Source organism: Taurulus bubalis (genome assembly GCF_910589615.1).
Source record: "Taurulus bubalis genome assembly, chromosome: 1".
Classification (NCBI taxonomy): domain Eukaryota; kingdom Metazoa; phylum Chordata; class Actinopteri; order Perciformes; family Cottidae; genus Taurulus; species Taurulus bubalis.
In genome coordinates this window covers 13714124-13729246 of record NC_136589.1, presented here as the reverse complement: position 1 = coordinate 13729246, position 15123 = coordinate 13714124, and the positions used below count along the sequence as shown (strand labels likewise).

At 41.4% G+C, this 15123-nt stretch overlaps 2 protein-coding genes across 2 annotated transcripts; one reads left to right on the top strand and one right to left on the bottom strand.

The window, feature by feature from the left end:
• The first annotated feature begins 4722 nt into the window (after positions 1-4722).
• On the top strand, positions 4723-10472 carry map7a (microtubule-associated protein 7a). Its single transcript, XM_079222292.1, has 15 exons — positions 4723-4858; positions 5536-5640; positions 5851-5925; positions 6020-6183; positions 6281-6380; positions 6542-6658; positions 6866-7023; positions 7115-7236; positions 7343-7542; positions 7625-7802; positions 7878-8046; positions 8161-8265; positions 8437-8487; positions 8619-8847; positions 9551-10472. Exons 1-15 carry the CDS (start codon positions 4732-4734, stop codon positions 9559-9561), a joined length of 1911 nt encoding a protein of 636 aa, XP_079078418.1. The 5' UTR covers positions 4723-4731; the 3' UTR covers positions 9562-10472.
• Positions 10473-10572: 100 nt separating this feature from the next.
• On the bottom strand, positions 10573-14799 carry LOC306740012 (uncharacterized protein; the record flags this gene model as incomplete). Its single annotated transcript, XM_079222116.1, has 13 exons — positions 10573-10706; positions 10862-10987; positions 11070-11204; positions 11290-11404; positions 11505-11630; positions 11855-11988; positions 12182-12227; positions 12315-12523; positions 12664-12783; positions 13248-13367; positions 13533-13652; positions 14250-14369; positions 14598-14799. 13 exons carry the CDS (start codon positions 14797-14799, stop codon positions 10573-10575), a joined length of 1707 nt encoding a protein of 568 aa, XP_079078242.1.
• Positions 14800-15123: the final 324 nt, after the last annotated feature.

The window sequence follows — 15123 nt, the reverse complement described above, 5'->3', positions numbered from 1 at the left end:
GCTATCAAATCAAAGAAATCTGCTCAACATTTTAACAGAACAAATATCAGTCATCAAAAGAAAGACTTTTAAGTCTGCTGCAAAACATTGAGGCCTAAATACTAAACATTGCTTGTTACATCTGATTTTTGTTGAACATGTTGTTGCTGATGAAATAATATAATGTTATAATACATACCATACGAGAAAATAATGCTTGTCTCCCTCCTCTGAGTCGCTCCTAGACGTTTTCCTGCAAGGGAAACAGCAACCTCGTTTTTTCTCTCTTTTCTATGAGATGGAAGCAACACTACGTAAACATTTTGGACATTTACGCAGCCGTGAGGAATAAGGCTTCAAAGTAAAGTTGAACAGAAAAGAATTGGGTTGGTCCAAGTCTGAAGTTGGGCAGGAGTGATGTGATACACCAATGAATAGTGCATGAGTGTTGAACCTGAGACTGGTAACTATAACTAGGGGCCGCTGAGAGACGTCACTGTGAGCAGAGTCTACCAATCCACACAGGCTGTGCACAAAACAAAACAAAATATGAACATATTTTTTTATAAATCCCAAATCCTCCTTTAAGATGGTCTCTGAAAAGCCAACCAGCTACTTTTACATATAGGCCAAGGGGCCATGGAATTAATCCATCTGAGAAATTGTACAGTGACTCTGTACAAGTCAAAGAGCCTCATCTCAACTTATGTAGTGAATAGTCACAATGTACAAGATGTTGCCTTTCATTGTAACATCTATTGTAATGGATATCAAAACAGTACTTCACCACAAAAAGCTTCAAAATGTGTGAGCATGAGGTAATCAATTTATTGCTGTGTCACTGGCGATAGAATTTCATGGAAGTAAACAAAATGTCTGCCCAGCCGAGTTGGAAGAATGCTCCTATTTAATCTTTAATAGGGTGCCGTTCCAAACTGGGTCTTGGTGCAGACACACCGTCTTATATCATGGAATCACCAAACGGTGTCAGGTCCTGTTTGCAACCCTTTGCATTTCAAATACCTTCAGGTTTGGGCCTTGAGGTTTAAAAACTGACCTCAATTTTGAATGACACAAGTGTTGTTGATTTTTGCACGAGGATATTTACCTGAATGAAGAAGGATCAAAGAAGAAACTGGAACTGGTTATGTTGCATTATTTTGCTTTAGAAACTTATATTCAATGCAACCTCTATTGAATGCTGAAGTAAAACTCATCATCCCTATCAATAACACATACGGCCAGTCTTGTCAGCCATACGTCAAAGTCTAAAGTTGCTGGTATCCGATGAAACTGGGCTCTCAATTATTTAAGCGCTTCAGTCAGGGTTGCATGTAGCATCCTAATTGTGTGGAGGTATCACTATTCACAACAAAATAAATAGATTTAGCTTAGAGGGAATAACAGGGAATAACATTGTCATTATTATCAAATCAGGAAAATATCTGTATGTTTTACCCCATTTGAGGAAGTTTTATCATTCTACGATCAGGGAGGCATATTTAGTGGATGTGTAGCAAACCAAAACTCCATGCTTAACTTTATGCAACTACCTTACTTCTCTTTACCGAGGACATGCTTACTTTTCCTTGCCGCTCACCTGGAAGCGTGTGATACTCTCAGTGACATCAACCTGACCACTCTGTTGAGGGAGTCTGCCCTTAATTACAGGTTTCAACACCGGCTACGAGGGGTTGAGGAGATCCTCGTTCCCCCAGGACTGCCGGCGACCACGTCAGCAACCGTGCAAAGTTACTGGTCGCCTCTGCCGTCTGATATACTAACCTTAGTCTCTGATGCATGTTGTCATCAGACGCAACTTTAAACACTCTGGAGTTCATGTGCCAAAAAGAGAAATTTGCCACGGTGGACTTTTATATGGTGTGATAAAGAACATAAAGTTTTTCCCTTGATTTGAAAAAAAAAAAAGAAATGCAATAATTTGTTACATTAGATAATCTCTCAGCAGAGATTATCTCCTGCTTGGAAATAACGAACTTTCCAAATGTATGCCCTGTTCTTACATGTATTTTGGCTGAATATTTAGTTGACACTAATGAATATGCATGAGCGAGCAACCCAGCCCCTAAATTGACACCTTTGACAATGTCGTCTAGGATGAACCACAGAATGACTTGATACCTACCATGCAATCTTATCCCATGTAGGCACCGTGTCCAAAGGCCTTTTTTGGCTGTTGCTTGTAGACCGGTTATCCCCGTCTTGTTTGTGCTTCAGTGACTCTGTGGGCACACCACCTGACAGTGGTGTCGAATATCCTTGTGACTGTTTCTTCCAAACTCTTGGTTGGGGGAGTTTGGCGAGCTTAGTCAGTGAAACACAGCCACAGGCCTTTGTTATTGCTGCATGCACGTAGGGCCCTAATCTCAAGGGACCACAGGAGCTTTCTTTAAATACATTACTCACAATCGTAATGGTTGGTTCGATTATTACACAATTTAAAATGTAGTCTATTGTATATCAACAAGTCAATACATCCTGTGTTACTTAGGGGACGAAAATATTCTGCTTATTTGCTGCACAATTTTGCACAAACTGTGCACACAATGGCACATCAAAAGACACCTGGCTATTTTATGGTTAGCCTCGAGCTAAAATAAAATCAGTGTATAAACACCTCAAGTTACTCTAATATAGTCAGCCGTCATACTTCCTGTATATGGGATTCATTAGTTAACGTTACCTGTTGTAACCACAATATGAATGGAGCCTGGTGTACACCTGGTGGCCACAGAGCTCATGTTCCCTCCAATGGCAGCTGGAAGCAAACGGTCTTTTGCAACATTGTTTGCGTTATTGTTTACAAAGATAAAGCTTACGTTTTGTATCTTGGCAGTTAGTTGGCTTTACTTGCTGATACTACGGTTATGGTTGTGTCAGCCTGTGGTTATCAGTTCCACGTGTACGCAGTGACATAGCTACACACATTGGCCTGTTGCACACGATAACAGGCCAATTTATGGCATTGAAGTTTACACTCGTCGTTGTTGTTTTTTTCTGCGTTTCTAATTCATGGCATTTGATTTTACAGACAGCATCACCGCAGCCAGGATGATTAGCGGTGAATCTTTACCTAGTAGAAAAGTCAGCGGTGAAAGGTCAGCTTCCCTTTAACGTATTGTTATCAGTGGATTGCAAATAAACATATTTTGTCAGTTCTGGATGTCTTCAGCATCATTGCCATGTTATTTGATCCCATAGACACTCAACAGTTGATATTGCTGTATGACATAATTTCAGACTTCACTAAATAGTCTCCTCTAAGGCATTTATTAGTTTCTTACTCTAGGAAAGTAGGATAAACAAATAATCCCCAAAACTACATCTCTGAGCTATATGTCCTCAGAAATCACAAACACAGGCTTTATTGTGTGATCTTCTTTTGATATCTAATGTAAAGTTGTTTCACTTCCATTCACTGACCCTCCCCTTAAATATATGAAGCCCCTGGGTGTCTCACACTTTAAAAACATCGGACCTAAATAGTTCTCTTTTTTTAAAGAATGTTTTTTATCAGTTGGTAGGCTAATGAAAGTAGCAATTATACTAATTCAGTCCCTAAAATATCTAAATATGCTGAATAAGTGAAAGTAATTGAAAAGTGAAAGTCTGTGCATTCTTCATTAGATATTATTGTGGTTAACATCAGGAAACTATGATTCAAAATGACATAAGCAGCAGCTTCTGTTTTCTGTTTTCTTGTTTTGAACATGGATTGGAGGTCCATCTACTCAATGTTGATGTATTTCACTGCATAAGTGAAAGCTCTGGCCTGCTGGTGGCGCTGGAGGACAACTCATGGTATCATAAAAGCCAGGTGATTTCCTCCTCTGGGGACCATGAATGTCTGAACACATTTACATGCAAATCCATCCCATACTTGATGAGATGTTTCCCTACATGACTGATTTTTCAGATGAACATAAAGAGAGAATCTTTTACCATAAATGAAACATAAAGTATGAGTAAAAAAAGAAAAAAGGTTGCCTTATGTGAATGTAGCTGAAGCCATTTAAAGGCAAAGCTGGCTTCAGCTCGCTCTCCAGATAGAAATACCTCCATCTAGTGGTCATTCGATTTCATTCACCAGGAAGGAATCGTGGGTAAAAAAATAAAAAAGCAACATCACATGTTTTCCTTGTCCATTGAGAACACTGCCTCCATCAGAGTAGGTTAATGTCAAAGCAATGTATGTCACTGAATATTATACCACAGTTGTCATGGTAATTATTCATGAAGACAGGCTCTCATCTATGCTGCCATTTTTCTTTCTTTTTTTTCTGTCTCCAGGAAACACTGCAGCCCTTTGGCCACATCCATCCTGCAAGCGGGCAGTGTGGTGGGGGAATTAAAGTGACACAGCTATATTATGTGAAAGTAAAGCAGAGCAGCTCACAAGGGTGACATCTTTAAAGGGGGAGTCACCTTTTAATAGACTCATTGAGGATCTCTCCAGATATCCACAGCCTTTAACAAGACAGGAGTAAATTTGGGGATAACCTTTAATTTATCTCTGAGCCACAAGTCGGATGTAACTGGATGCATTGTTTTCTTGCTTTTCTCTCTCATTGATTCACAAGGCACAGATGAACAAGAGGGCAGTTCTCTGCACAGCAAACTTGGAGAGCGAGGACCCGAAGGCGTCTTGAAATAGAAATTCAAAAGAGGAGGAGGAGGAGGAGGAGGAGGAGGAGGAGAGACAGGAGGAGGTTTTAGAGGGAGAGCAGTGACATGCCAGGCTCAAAACCTAGCATGGCTGTGCAGGAGAAACACAGTGACATCCCTCCATCGCAGAGACCACTTTCTACACGTACCATCAAGAGCCAGAAGAAGAGGAATGGATCCGAAAGAGCAGGAGGTGAGTAGCTTTTGTCTGCACTTTTGTTTAAGAATGTAAATATAATGTCATTTTTTATGGTCTCAGACCAAAACAAGCCTTTCCTTGAAGCAAAGCCAGAATGGCTGTCGATCACAAGCACAGGGTCATCTGATCATATTGACGATGCATGAATAGAATGTATACATTGCTTTTTGAGAAATTCTTCTGTAACTGCGCATGGCAACATTACACACTAGGATATCATGGGGGCATCTGTATATAATACACATAGCATGATCAGCAAGCCTGAAGGAATTCATACACGTGATGTATCTACCCCCTTGTGCTTTAATAAAAAAGCTTGTGTATTTCCTCTATGCTTTGACCTATTTTGTTGTTTGTTTTCTTTCCATGACGACTTATCAGGTGCTGGCATATTCTCTTCGTTTTTTTAATACGCAGGCTTTTTATAATGGCTCTTTCAATTGCAGCTGACCCCTGAGGCCATCCCAGTCCTCAATAGCCACTATTAGGGACCATTTGTTCAAGCTGATTGGTTTTTCCTTCATACGCAACAGTACCTTAACACCGTCTGTTGTACTAAAAGATGCATTATCAAAGGAATATTGAGTGTCAGATGAGGAAAAATAAGAAGAGGTCAGAGGTATTGATATATATTTTAACCAAATAACATGCTGTTTCCCTCTCACTTTTAGACAATGTTGGTTCCATCAAACCAAATTCACAGGCAAAGAAAACAGCCTGTTCTGTCAACATGGGTTCCCAAATGTGCAACACAGCCACTCCGCGGGCCACTGCAGGTTGAAACAACTCTCACATTCATCCTTTCATCAGGCAGCGGTCATATTATTATTATTATTATTATTATTATACTAGATTATGACTTTCAGCATGACTTCATTTTACAGACCGTTTTGATTTTGGTTATAATGTTTCATATAACTAATAGTAAATTGATATAATTTATGGCACCAAACCAGTGACGACAAAGTATTATCTTGGCATTCTAGTGGCCAATGGACCAAATATTGATGAGAGGCTGAAAGCAGCACGGGAAAGAAGAGAGGAGCACCAGAAGTTACTTGGTATGTGTTAATGCATTATCCTCAATTTCTAAAAAGCTCAACATACATAAAACAGAGTAATCTATTTATACTAGTTCACTTCTTTTTTTTCCAGTCTCTCGGGAGCAGGGCAGATTGGAGCGGGAGCAGCGGGCCAGACAGTACTATGAACAACAGCTGCAGGAGCGCAAGAAGAAACTCCTGAACCAGAGGCTCAAAGAGGAGAGCAAGCGTGCCGCTGTGGAGGAGAAGCGTAAGCAGAGACTGATGGAGGAGAAAGTGAGTGTTGACGGTGGAAATCAAAAACCTTTTATTTTTAGCGAGGCCAAAGCTGACTGGGTTGAGTATTGACGATTACTTGTTTTTCTGAATTAAGGAGCGATATGAATCTGCAGTGCGTAGGACGGTGGAGAAGAGCCGAAGGGTCCAACACAGCCTCAGTCAAAACTCAAGAGGAAGGAAACTCACCAAGAACAGTAAGCAGAGACAAACATGTTTTCCTTTTTCACTCTCTTTAAACGAGATCTTTTTAAAACCCATAACACCATACTTAACAGTATCTGTTCTCTAACATCATGGAGTGCCTTATCTTTGTGTTTGTGCTGCACTTAAAACTTTCCACTGATCAATATGCTAGTACCACGTCGCTTGCCTCTGACATCATGGGAGAAGAACTTGGTCAGTCGCCTGCTTACGCCCACATGCTCTTATCTGGCCAGGAGCAAGAGTGCTGCTTGTCAGTCAGGAGAAGAAGGTACTCACTCCCATGATAAGAGAACCCTGCTTCAGTATTATGGCAATGCAATGCTAACTGTCTGTGGTGCATTTGTAAGAGAGCCTCCTACTACAACTAACCAACTGCTCATTTTCCTCTCTGTTTATGCCATGTTTCACAATTTCATCACTGTTTCCATCCATTTCCTCCAATTTCCCATAATTATGGCACAAATCTCTGGCTCAGTTGTCCATGTTTGTCGCCGTGCAGTTTCATTCCACTCCATGAATTCCACCATCACTGCCCCTCACAAACCCCAGCACCACTCTGGTTCAGTCCACCACATGCCATCCGCCTCCCTGCGTCCCAACAACAGCCAGCATAGAAGCATCAACATGGCACAGGTAATTATAGCTTACATGTTTTTAGGATCACCCTGCTGTCTATTTGTTCAGTGTTTACATTATTCTGATATTTCTTCTTTTTGGTTTTTAGATCAAAGCAGTGAGACAGCAAGGCGCTCATAAGAATAACTCAACTAGATCACCTGCTGTCAACACCAGTGTGAAACCAGTCAAAGTCAAACAAAGCAGGACGACCTCCCCCTCACCTGAACCGTGAGTAAAATGTTTCTGACCAAAAACAACCGCTTTACATTTATGACATGGTCACAGCAATGTCAACAAAGTGGGCCATCTGCGCTCTTCTTTCTGGATCTTAAAGGACACCCAGAAGACCAATCCGCAGAAACTCAATGCCACTGCAGCTCGAGCTTCCATCTGTCCCTGAGGAAGATGTTAGCATTTGTAGTTCAGCCCTCTCCCATGGTAACTCAAGGCCTGTCAGGACAGCAGCTCAAGGTCAGCGAGAGAAAACGAGAGATGAAAATCCACCTACTGAAACCAGAACAGCAGGACATGGAAGTAAGCGAGAGAAATGCTTAAATAAAGTGCTGTATTTATAAAGAAATACAAGTGTATTGAAGTTAATAATATTTATCTTCAGGTCCTCCCCAAACGCCTCTTCCTCCAGTTCCACAGCCTCCTGAGGTCACGTGTAGACCTTCAGCCAGGACTACAGACCCAGGGGAGGCCTGCCGTCTCCTTGCTGAAAAAAGGAGAGAGGCTCGACTTCAACGTGAGCAAGAGGAGCAAGAGCGCCTGCAAAGAGAGGAGGCCGAATGGTAACCATGGCCTCCTACGAGACAGAATTAGAGAGTTCATGATTATTGGACACAAATGTATGAATTTGTGTCCAGGCGGGGTCGTAAAGAGCTGGAGCGCAAGAGGGCAGACGAGCGAGCGCGACAGCAGGCCGAGGCTCAGCGTCTCATAGAGGAGAAGATGAAGAGGGAGGAAGAAGAGCAGAGACTTGCTGAGGAAGAAAGAGCCGAGGCTATGAGGGAAGCTGCTCTACTGCAGAAACAGGTAGGAGATGCAAACCTTCCTCGGTGCATGAGGGCATTTGAAGAGGGGACCACATTTTCTTTTTATTAGTAATTTATTGTTAATGGACAATCACTGTTTCCCCTTTTTATCTAGCGAGAGGAGGAACAAGCCAAAGAGAGGGCGAAAGCAGAGCAGCTGAGACAAGAGCGCGAAATACTCGCCCAGAAAGAGGAGGCCGCACGCCAAGCAAGAAAAAAGGTAAATAATCTGATTCATAATCTGAAAAGTTAATAACTATATCTGTAGAGAACAATGTATTATCTGTGTCCATACAAATAAAGTATATACAAAAATCTGTCCTGTTAAAGAGACTGCATGGTTTCACAAAGCTGACTCTACCAGTTTATTAAAAGCTGTTTTCTTTTCCAGCGACTTGAGGAGATCATGCGGAGAACCAGAAGGACAGATTCTCCAGATACGGTTAGATTTGCTCTTACTTTCTTGTAAAAAGTACATTGCCCCTGGGCTCATATGATGCACATCCAGTATCCACTAATGATTAACCAGCGCCTCTTTTAAGACCAAATTGGTTAATCCTTTTTTAAACACAGAAATCTGTCCCAGCGAGTATTTTGCCAAATGAAGTCCAACCAAAGGAAAACACAGAGCCTGTGCACAATGGCGCTATAGAAGTTGCCGTCAAGCTGCCAGTGGGGACGAAGAGCTCCCAGCTGGGGCTGAACAAGGAGGAGGATGTGGTACCTGTTGTGGCCTTCAAAGAACGCAGGTCCCTCAGGACTCTCACGGGCCTGGAGGAAATCCAGAGCCACCAACGGGCAGGTGAGGCCGATCACTGGAGAACGCTTGTCCTCAGGGTGGGAAATGAACACCCACCAGCTGATTCTGATGACTTTAATCTCTGGCTAGTGACTCTTTAGAAGTCCGGCATCTTATAGACCTGGAAACTTACAGAAATGTTCCATCATCATGAAAGTCCAGTAATCATTTTGGTTGGTGGACAAGAACGTTTTTGGCCTCTGTATTCAAACCATGCAGGACAAAAAACAGCCTGTCCACACACTGAATTCTGCAAGCTCCGAAGGTATAGACCCCTATTCACCGCAGCCACTTCAGGGTAAACAAGTGGAATTGATAACATGATTCATGGTCCTATTCTATTGAGTGTGTCACAGCCATTGCAGTGAGCCAGACTGAACAATACCAGGGCCCTGGCCCATCTAAATGGAACAGGGCCATAATTAATGTTATTAATTACATCTATGTATACCCTGCAGTGACATGTCAACATGACTGTTATGAAAAGGACATATTATTATTTCAACATTTATATATTGCAACAATGCCGGTCAGTATTCAAAGAAAAGAAAAGGTCATCATCGTTGTGCCTCTCATTTACAGTATGTACAGTTCCCCATAATAAAACAAATCTTAAAATAGATCACAAATGTTCTTCTCATCTCTTCAGCTGATCTGAAACATTGTATTTAACATCTCTTCTGTCTCCCTATTGTGCATTCTTCAGAGGTCATCTGAGAACCTGCAGACATGTGCAGACGCTCACAGAGTTTGTTGGAGAGCTGGGATTTCCCCGCGATACACAGAACAGGAGCCACACTGCAGTGCAGCCATGTTGCTTCCCCTCGGCACCTTAAAAAGAGCATGTAAGAGTACAGCCTTGCCTCTCACTGAGGACGTCAGCATTTGGTCACTTTTCTGTGTGTAACCCGTTTCACAAATATTGGCCATGTGATTTCTTTCCTTCTTCAGTACAGTTTCTGAACTAATAATGAAGATCCAAAAACCAGTAGACGTAGACAGTGGTGATGATAGTTTGCTGGCGAGTGTTGCCTCTGCCTCTAGGAATAGCCATTCTACAATCGCAACATATGTGAGCCATGCTTTTTGCTTATTCCGGATTTTTCTTGCAATCCAAGCACTTTTCCTTCCTCAGTTTTGTCACTGTGGAATTAGAATAGCTCAAGTGGCTGTTTGCGCTCAGAATAGAATACTTTAGGTTGTTGGTTAAAGTTGATGTAAATTCTTATCTTTCCCTTTGATTTTGTGAAGTATAGCAATCACATATTTCAAAGCTGCTAAGGAACTTAGTTTCCAAAGACTTTGCTTCAGTTTTGGGAGTGTTGTTTTAGAGAATATGATAAACAAAAACCTTTATTGCATTGACATTTGCTTTGTTTGATCCATTATTTCACTTAACAAAGCAAAGCTGAGGCGTAGAGCTTAAGCGGGTTTATTATAATAAAAGCATATAAAAAAAGATTTATCTGATCATCAATATTTTATCCTATAGTTTAAGTATTGCTCACAACTATCACTTGTTAAACTGTTAAAAAGTTGAACTATATGCCATATTTCATTAAAGTTGATACTATGCCGCATCTCTGCCTTGTTTTTCACTTAATTTGTTGACTGTAAACATAAAAAATGTAAATGAAATAAACACGATAGGAAAAAAATGCTGCTTGTCCATAATGTGCATGAATGTAATCCCTGTGAACACATCGCTTAGCTTTTGAGATGAGGAAGTCAAGGGTTAACAGAAGATGGAGAAAGAGGCTTAATCATTTGCAGCAGCCGTCTGGTTTCTTCCGTCTGCGCATGCACCTTGCAGAGCTGAGCCTCCAGCTCACTGCCGGCCAACAGGGAGGAAAAGCCTCCATCTGCAGAGGAAGACAGCACAAAGCAGGTTAAGAACTCCCGACTTGCAAAGAATAAATGTTTTTAATTTGCTTGGAGACATGGAGTATGATAAGATCTTTTAAGTGGTCGCAGCACCCTCAGTTGCTTAATAAGTAGAGGTGCGACAAATAAATACCTTTCATGAGGTTAAATACTGTAACTATGCCAAGCTGCTGCAACTTCACATCCTTCTTTTTGAGGAACACCAACAGGTACTCCAACATGGTGACGTAGTGAGGTCTCAGCAACTGGATCATCTCCTCTGGGGGAATAGTATGAAAACACTATTTAAGCTGGTTATCTGATGTTTTCTGTCAGAAAGGAATACTTCCACACAACCTTACCAGTCATTTCTAGTGAGCCGATGATGGCCGAACTGCTGTAGGACAACTGAGGACTTTGTATTTGTCCGGACAACTTCACAAGTCTTGAAATTTGCTCCGATGTTATTTCCACCGACAAGTTAGACTTAAGTGGATCTGAAACAGTGACATATTGTGAACAATATTCATATGAAAAGGGGGATCTTATTTTGTACACACACAGAAGTAATTAATTACTCACCCCAGGTCATGAGTTGATGTAAGCAGGACGTCACATGCAGCAAGGTCTCATCTGACAGGGCCGGAGACAACAGGGCCCTGAGGAGGCCTGGTAAACACAGACCATCCATCACAGCCTAGATAACGACGATGGGATCAATCAATCTCAGGCAGCATGCACAAACATGTTAACAACAAACATGTGACGTAAAGTCATGAAATGTAGCCTTTGTGTACCTGCTGACCCATGCTGGAGCTGCACAGGTCGGTGATTATCTTGCAGCTGTGTGTGATTATGAGAGATGTTTGATGATGAAGCAGCTGACCGATTTCATCCAACAGACCATCACCCACAAGGATGTCCTGGAATCAAACCATGGAAATAGTATCAATATTAAGATGTGGACAGAACAGTTGCTTCATATCTACAGTCACTTGTATTGTTTTTTTACATCTAAAAAGGAAAACGAATGCCCCAATAGAATAATAATTCAGTTGCCAAAGACTTTCCAGCTGTTAGACAGCACCAATAGTTACCAAGTTATAACTCAATCATTGCTATGATCGTGCTGTGTAGGAAATCGTACATTGTTTGGTGGGTGTGCTGACAGTGTGGAAAGTAGTGTTATGGCTGATTCTCTCCACACAGGAGAAGAGTTTTTCAGCACCGCCTTCAGGGGCAACACACAGTTGAGCTCCATCAGCTGCTCCTGGATCAGCACTACACGCGCACATGCACATGCATGCACACACACACACACACACACACACGAACACACACACACACACACACACACACACACACACACACACACACACACACACACACACACACACACACACACTAAAGAAAATGACAAACAGTATCTGCTTCAGGGATGGCATCAATCTCTGGCTTCATTGTCTATAATTACCGTTCTTTGAGAGAGTTTGTAAGCATCTGCATGCTTGAATTGAATTCTGAAAAAGAAAGAAATATGTTTTTTATCGAATAATGTTGATGATTTCCTTCAAACTTAGCTATCAGACACTTCAGGTCACGATTACCTTTTGCACAGAGGAAGACACGAGAGTCAGAAGAGACTTTAACAGAAAGTGTCCCCCGATGCTGAGCAACTTTGGGTGATGCTCCCAAACAGCAGTGATGTTGCACAGAGCGGCGCAGCTGTAAAACTGAACTTCTGAATCTGAGGACTGCAGCAGAAGTACCAGGACCGGAATGGCTCCCACTTCACATAAGATCCTTGTTGACCAATCTGGGGGGGGGGGGGGGGGGGGGGGGGGGGGGAATAGAAGGTTTTAATGTTCTGTGTTGTCTTAAAGCAAAACAAAACACAGCAGCTTCTGGTTCCAGTCAAAATATGTGGACATTGAGATTCAAAGGAAAGGATCCCACCTGACTGTGTGAGATGTAACAAAGCCCAAGTGGCGTTCTGTTGCACCTGTGGCTCGTAGGACTTGGCTAAAGCCAGCAGTGGCATGATGCCATCCACCATGATAGCTTCACTTTTTGATTCTAGATGAAAAGAAAGAAAAACCTACACATGTATGCTCAGCTGATCGAGACTGAACTACAATGGTATGTTGTGTCTCTGCAGACTTACACAAGGAATCATTTTGGGCGAGCCAGGATGAATAAGACTGGGATACTGACGAGGCAGAAAGGCCTTTTATGAAGCACTTTGTTGTAAAAGTTTCCGACCATCTCATCCTCTCATTATTCCAATATTTCTTGCAGTAAAAGCTCATACAGCATATTTGGCAGTGTGCAGAATTACATAAACAATATATTGCTATCCTCACAGAAAAAAATACGCGAAACAAATACACTGTCAAATTCTACTGGAACACTAAATAAATGGCAATACACAATTATTTTCTTTTTTTTCTGTTTGTTGTTTCTATTCACCAAATGCAAATTAATTACTGGCGAGACATCTGTGAGATCTATTGAACGGGGTCCTCCCCGTCTGAACAAACCTGAGGAAGCCAGCAAGGTGACGCAGGCACATGAGTGACACTGAGCGGTGGCATCACCCGACTGAAACAGCTCCAGTAAGGGCACCAGCATCCCCATTTCCATCACTAACTCTTTGCACACTGAAATCAGATTGCATGGATAGTAACTAATCCACACAAATGTGATTTCATGTGTAAACTGTGATGCATTTTTTACAACAACTTAAGTAAAGAGGAGCGTTTTAAGGATTATGATTAAAAAGTAAAAGGCAATACTTTAAATACCTTGTGATTTGTATCTCTTACCTTTATTCTTTGCTAACAGATTGACCAGGGAGAGAGTTATAGTCTTTTGTACATCTAGGTCAGCTGATAAAAGTAAGGCCATGACTGGCTCCATGAAGGCATCTGGTAACGGCGATTTCACTGAAACACAACGCAAAAAATATATAATTGGGTGAAGAAGCAGAGTTTGATGAGTTTGTTCTTGTCGCCCTAAAAGTATTTTTGGAATAGCCAGGAATGATCTCCAACTTAAACACAATCTTAAGTAGATGTCAGTCTCACTAGCTAAAGCCCCAAATGTGTTATTGACAGTTCATTCAACAGCAACTAAGTAAGCAGGAATCTGTCAACTGCCACGTTTATGCAAAATGTAGTATGTGGTTACACTTTGCATACAAATGGATCTAAACTGGACTAAAAGTAATACTTCATATGAGCCATTGCTTTAGTACTTATCATACTGTGGGATTTCAAAATTATATATATATTTCTTAGGTCTTCAAACTGACACTACTAGAGCAAACACACGGTGGGAATTGTCTGCCAGCCCCGGAAAATAATACAGTTGAACATTTGCATGATACCAGTCGTCATACTCGTTGGAGGGGTTATCTCCAACGTCAGTGATATGATAAACCTGAAGTGCAAACAATAGGGTCACTCTTTGCACCACTGATCTTCAAGCTATAATGACCATAGTAAAGCAAACATAAAAATCGGTTGGATTTCTTCACTCACAATGATGACTGACATGTAAATAATACATGGCTGCAGTAGTTTGTAGATCAGTGTTGTCCGAGGATGCAAGTCTGCTCAGTGTGCGCAGACTTTCCTGATTAAGTAGTTGACTCTCATCCTCTAAGAAAAGAAACAGATACACAAGGATAATTATTCCCAAAAATAACAATACTTTTTTTATACAATAATACACTGTTGATGTAACGTTGTCTGCCTTTCTCAATTACAGATATATATCAACAGAGTAACCTTCTCACAAACACAAAATACAAAGTCTCTAGAGACGTGCTTGCCCTCCACAACAGTGCTGTCTACAACAAAGGAAATGAACGGCTGCAATGTTCCTACCACACAGCAGGTGTAAAAAGGACAACTCGTGTGTCTTCCTCCTCAGGAAACTGCTCTCGGGGGTATTCCTGAAGCAGGTGCACTGAGAAAGTTCCCTGAAAAGGTCCCTTATTTGTTGCTCAAACTCTCTGCAGACCTTCCTCAAATAAACAAAAAATTCTTTCAGCAGTCGGGAGCAATTTTCACAAAAGCCAGAAGCCATGACCACATCTTCAGCAGAAAGGCATCGCACCTGTGTGTGTCGCCCAACCTGCACAAAGACACGCCCACTTGGACGTGACGTTACGCTTCAGACCCTTTACTCAACTCTTGTTCAGAAGCAAAACGTATACAATTATATAAAAGATTATTTATATGTACTGCATGTTTAACCCTTGTCTCATGTTTTGTTTGCAAAACCTTTACTTGCATATTTTCTATATGAGTTGTTTTCATTATAATTATTATTGTTGTATTTTTAGTTTAATAAATAATTTTATAGTATGGACAATTTATTTGCAGCTGCGTCACGGAAATGGGATTTTTG

Excerpts from the sequence above, each read along its gene's own strand:
- map7a (XM_079222292.1), top strand. The coding sequence starts at position 4,732 with ATGCCAGGCTCAAAACCTAGCATGGCTGTGCAGGAGAAACACAGTGAC. Across the intron at positions 8,266-8,436 it reads CACGCCAAGCAAGAAAAAAG|CGACTTGAGGAGATCATGCG; the intron begins GTAAATAATCTG and ends TTTCTTTTCCAG. Across the intron at positions 8,488-8,618 it reads GGACAGATTCTCCAGATACG|AAATCTGTCCCAGCGAGTAT; the intron begins GTTAGATTTGCT and ends TTTTAAACACAG.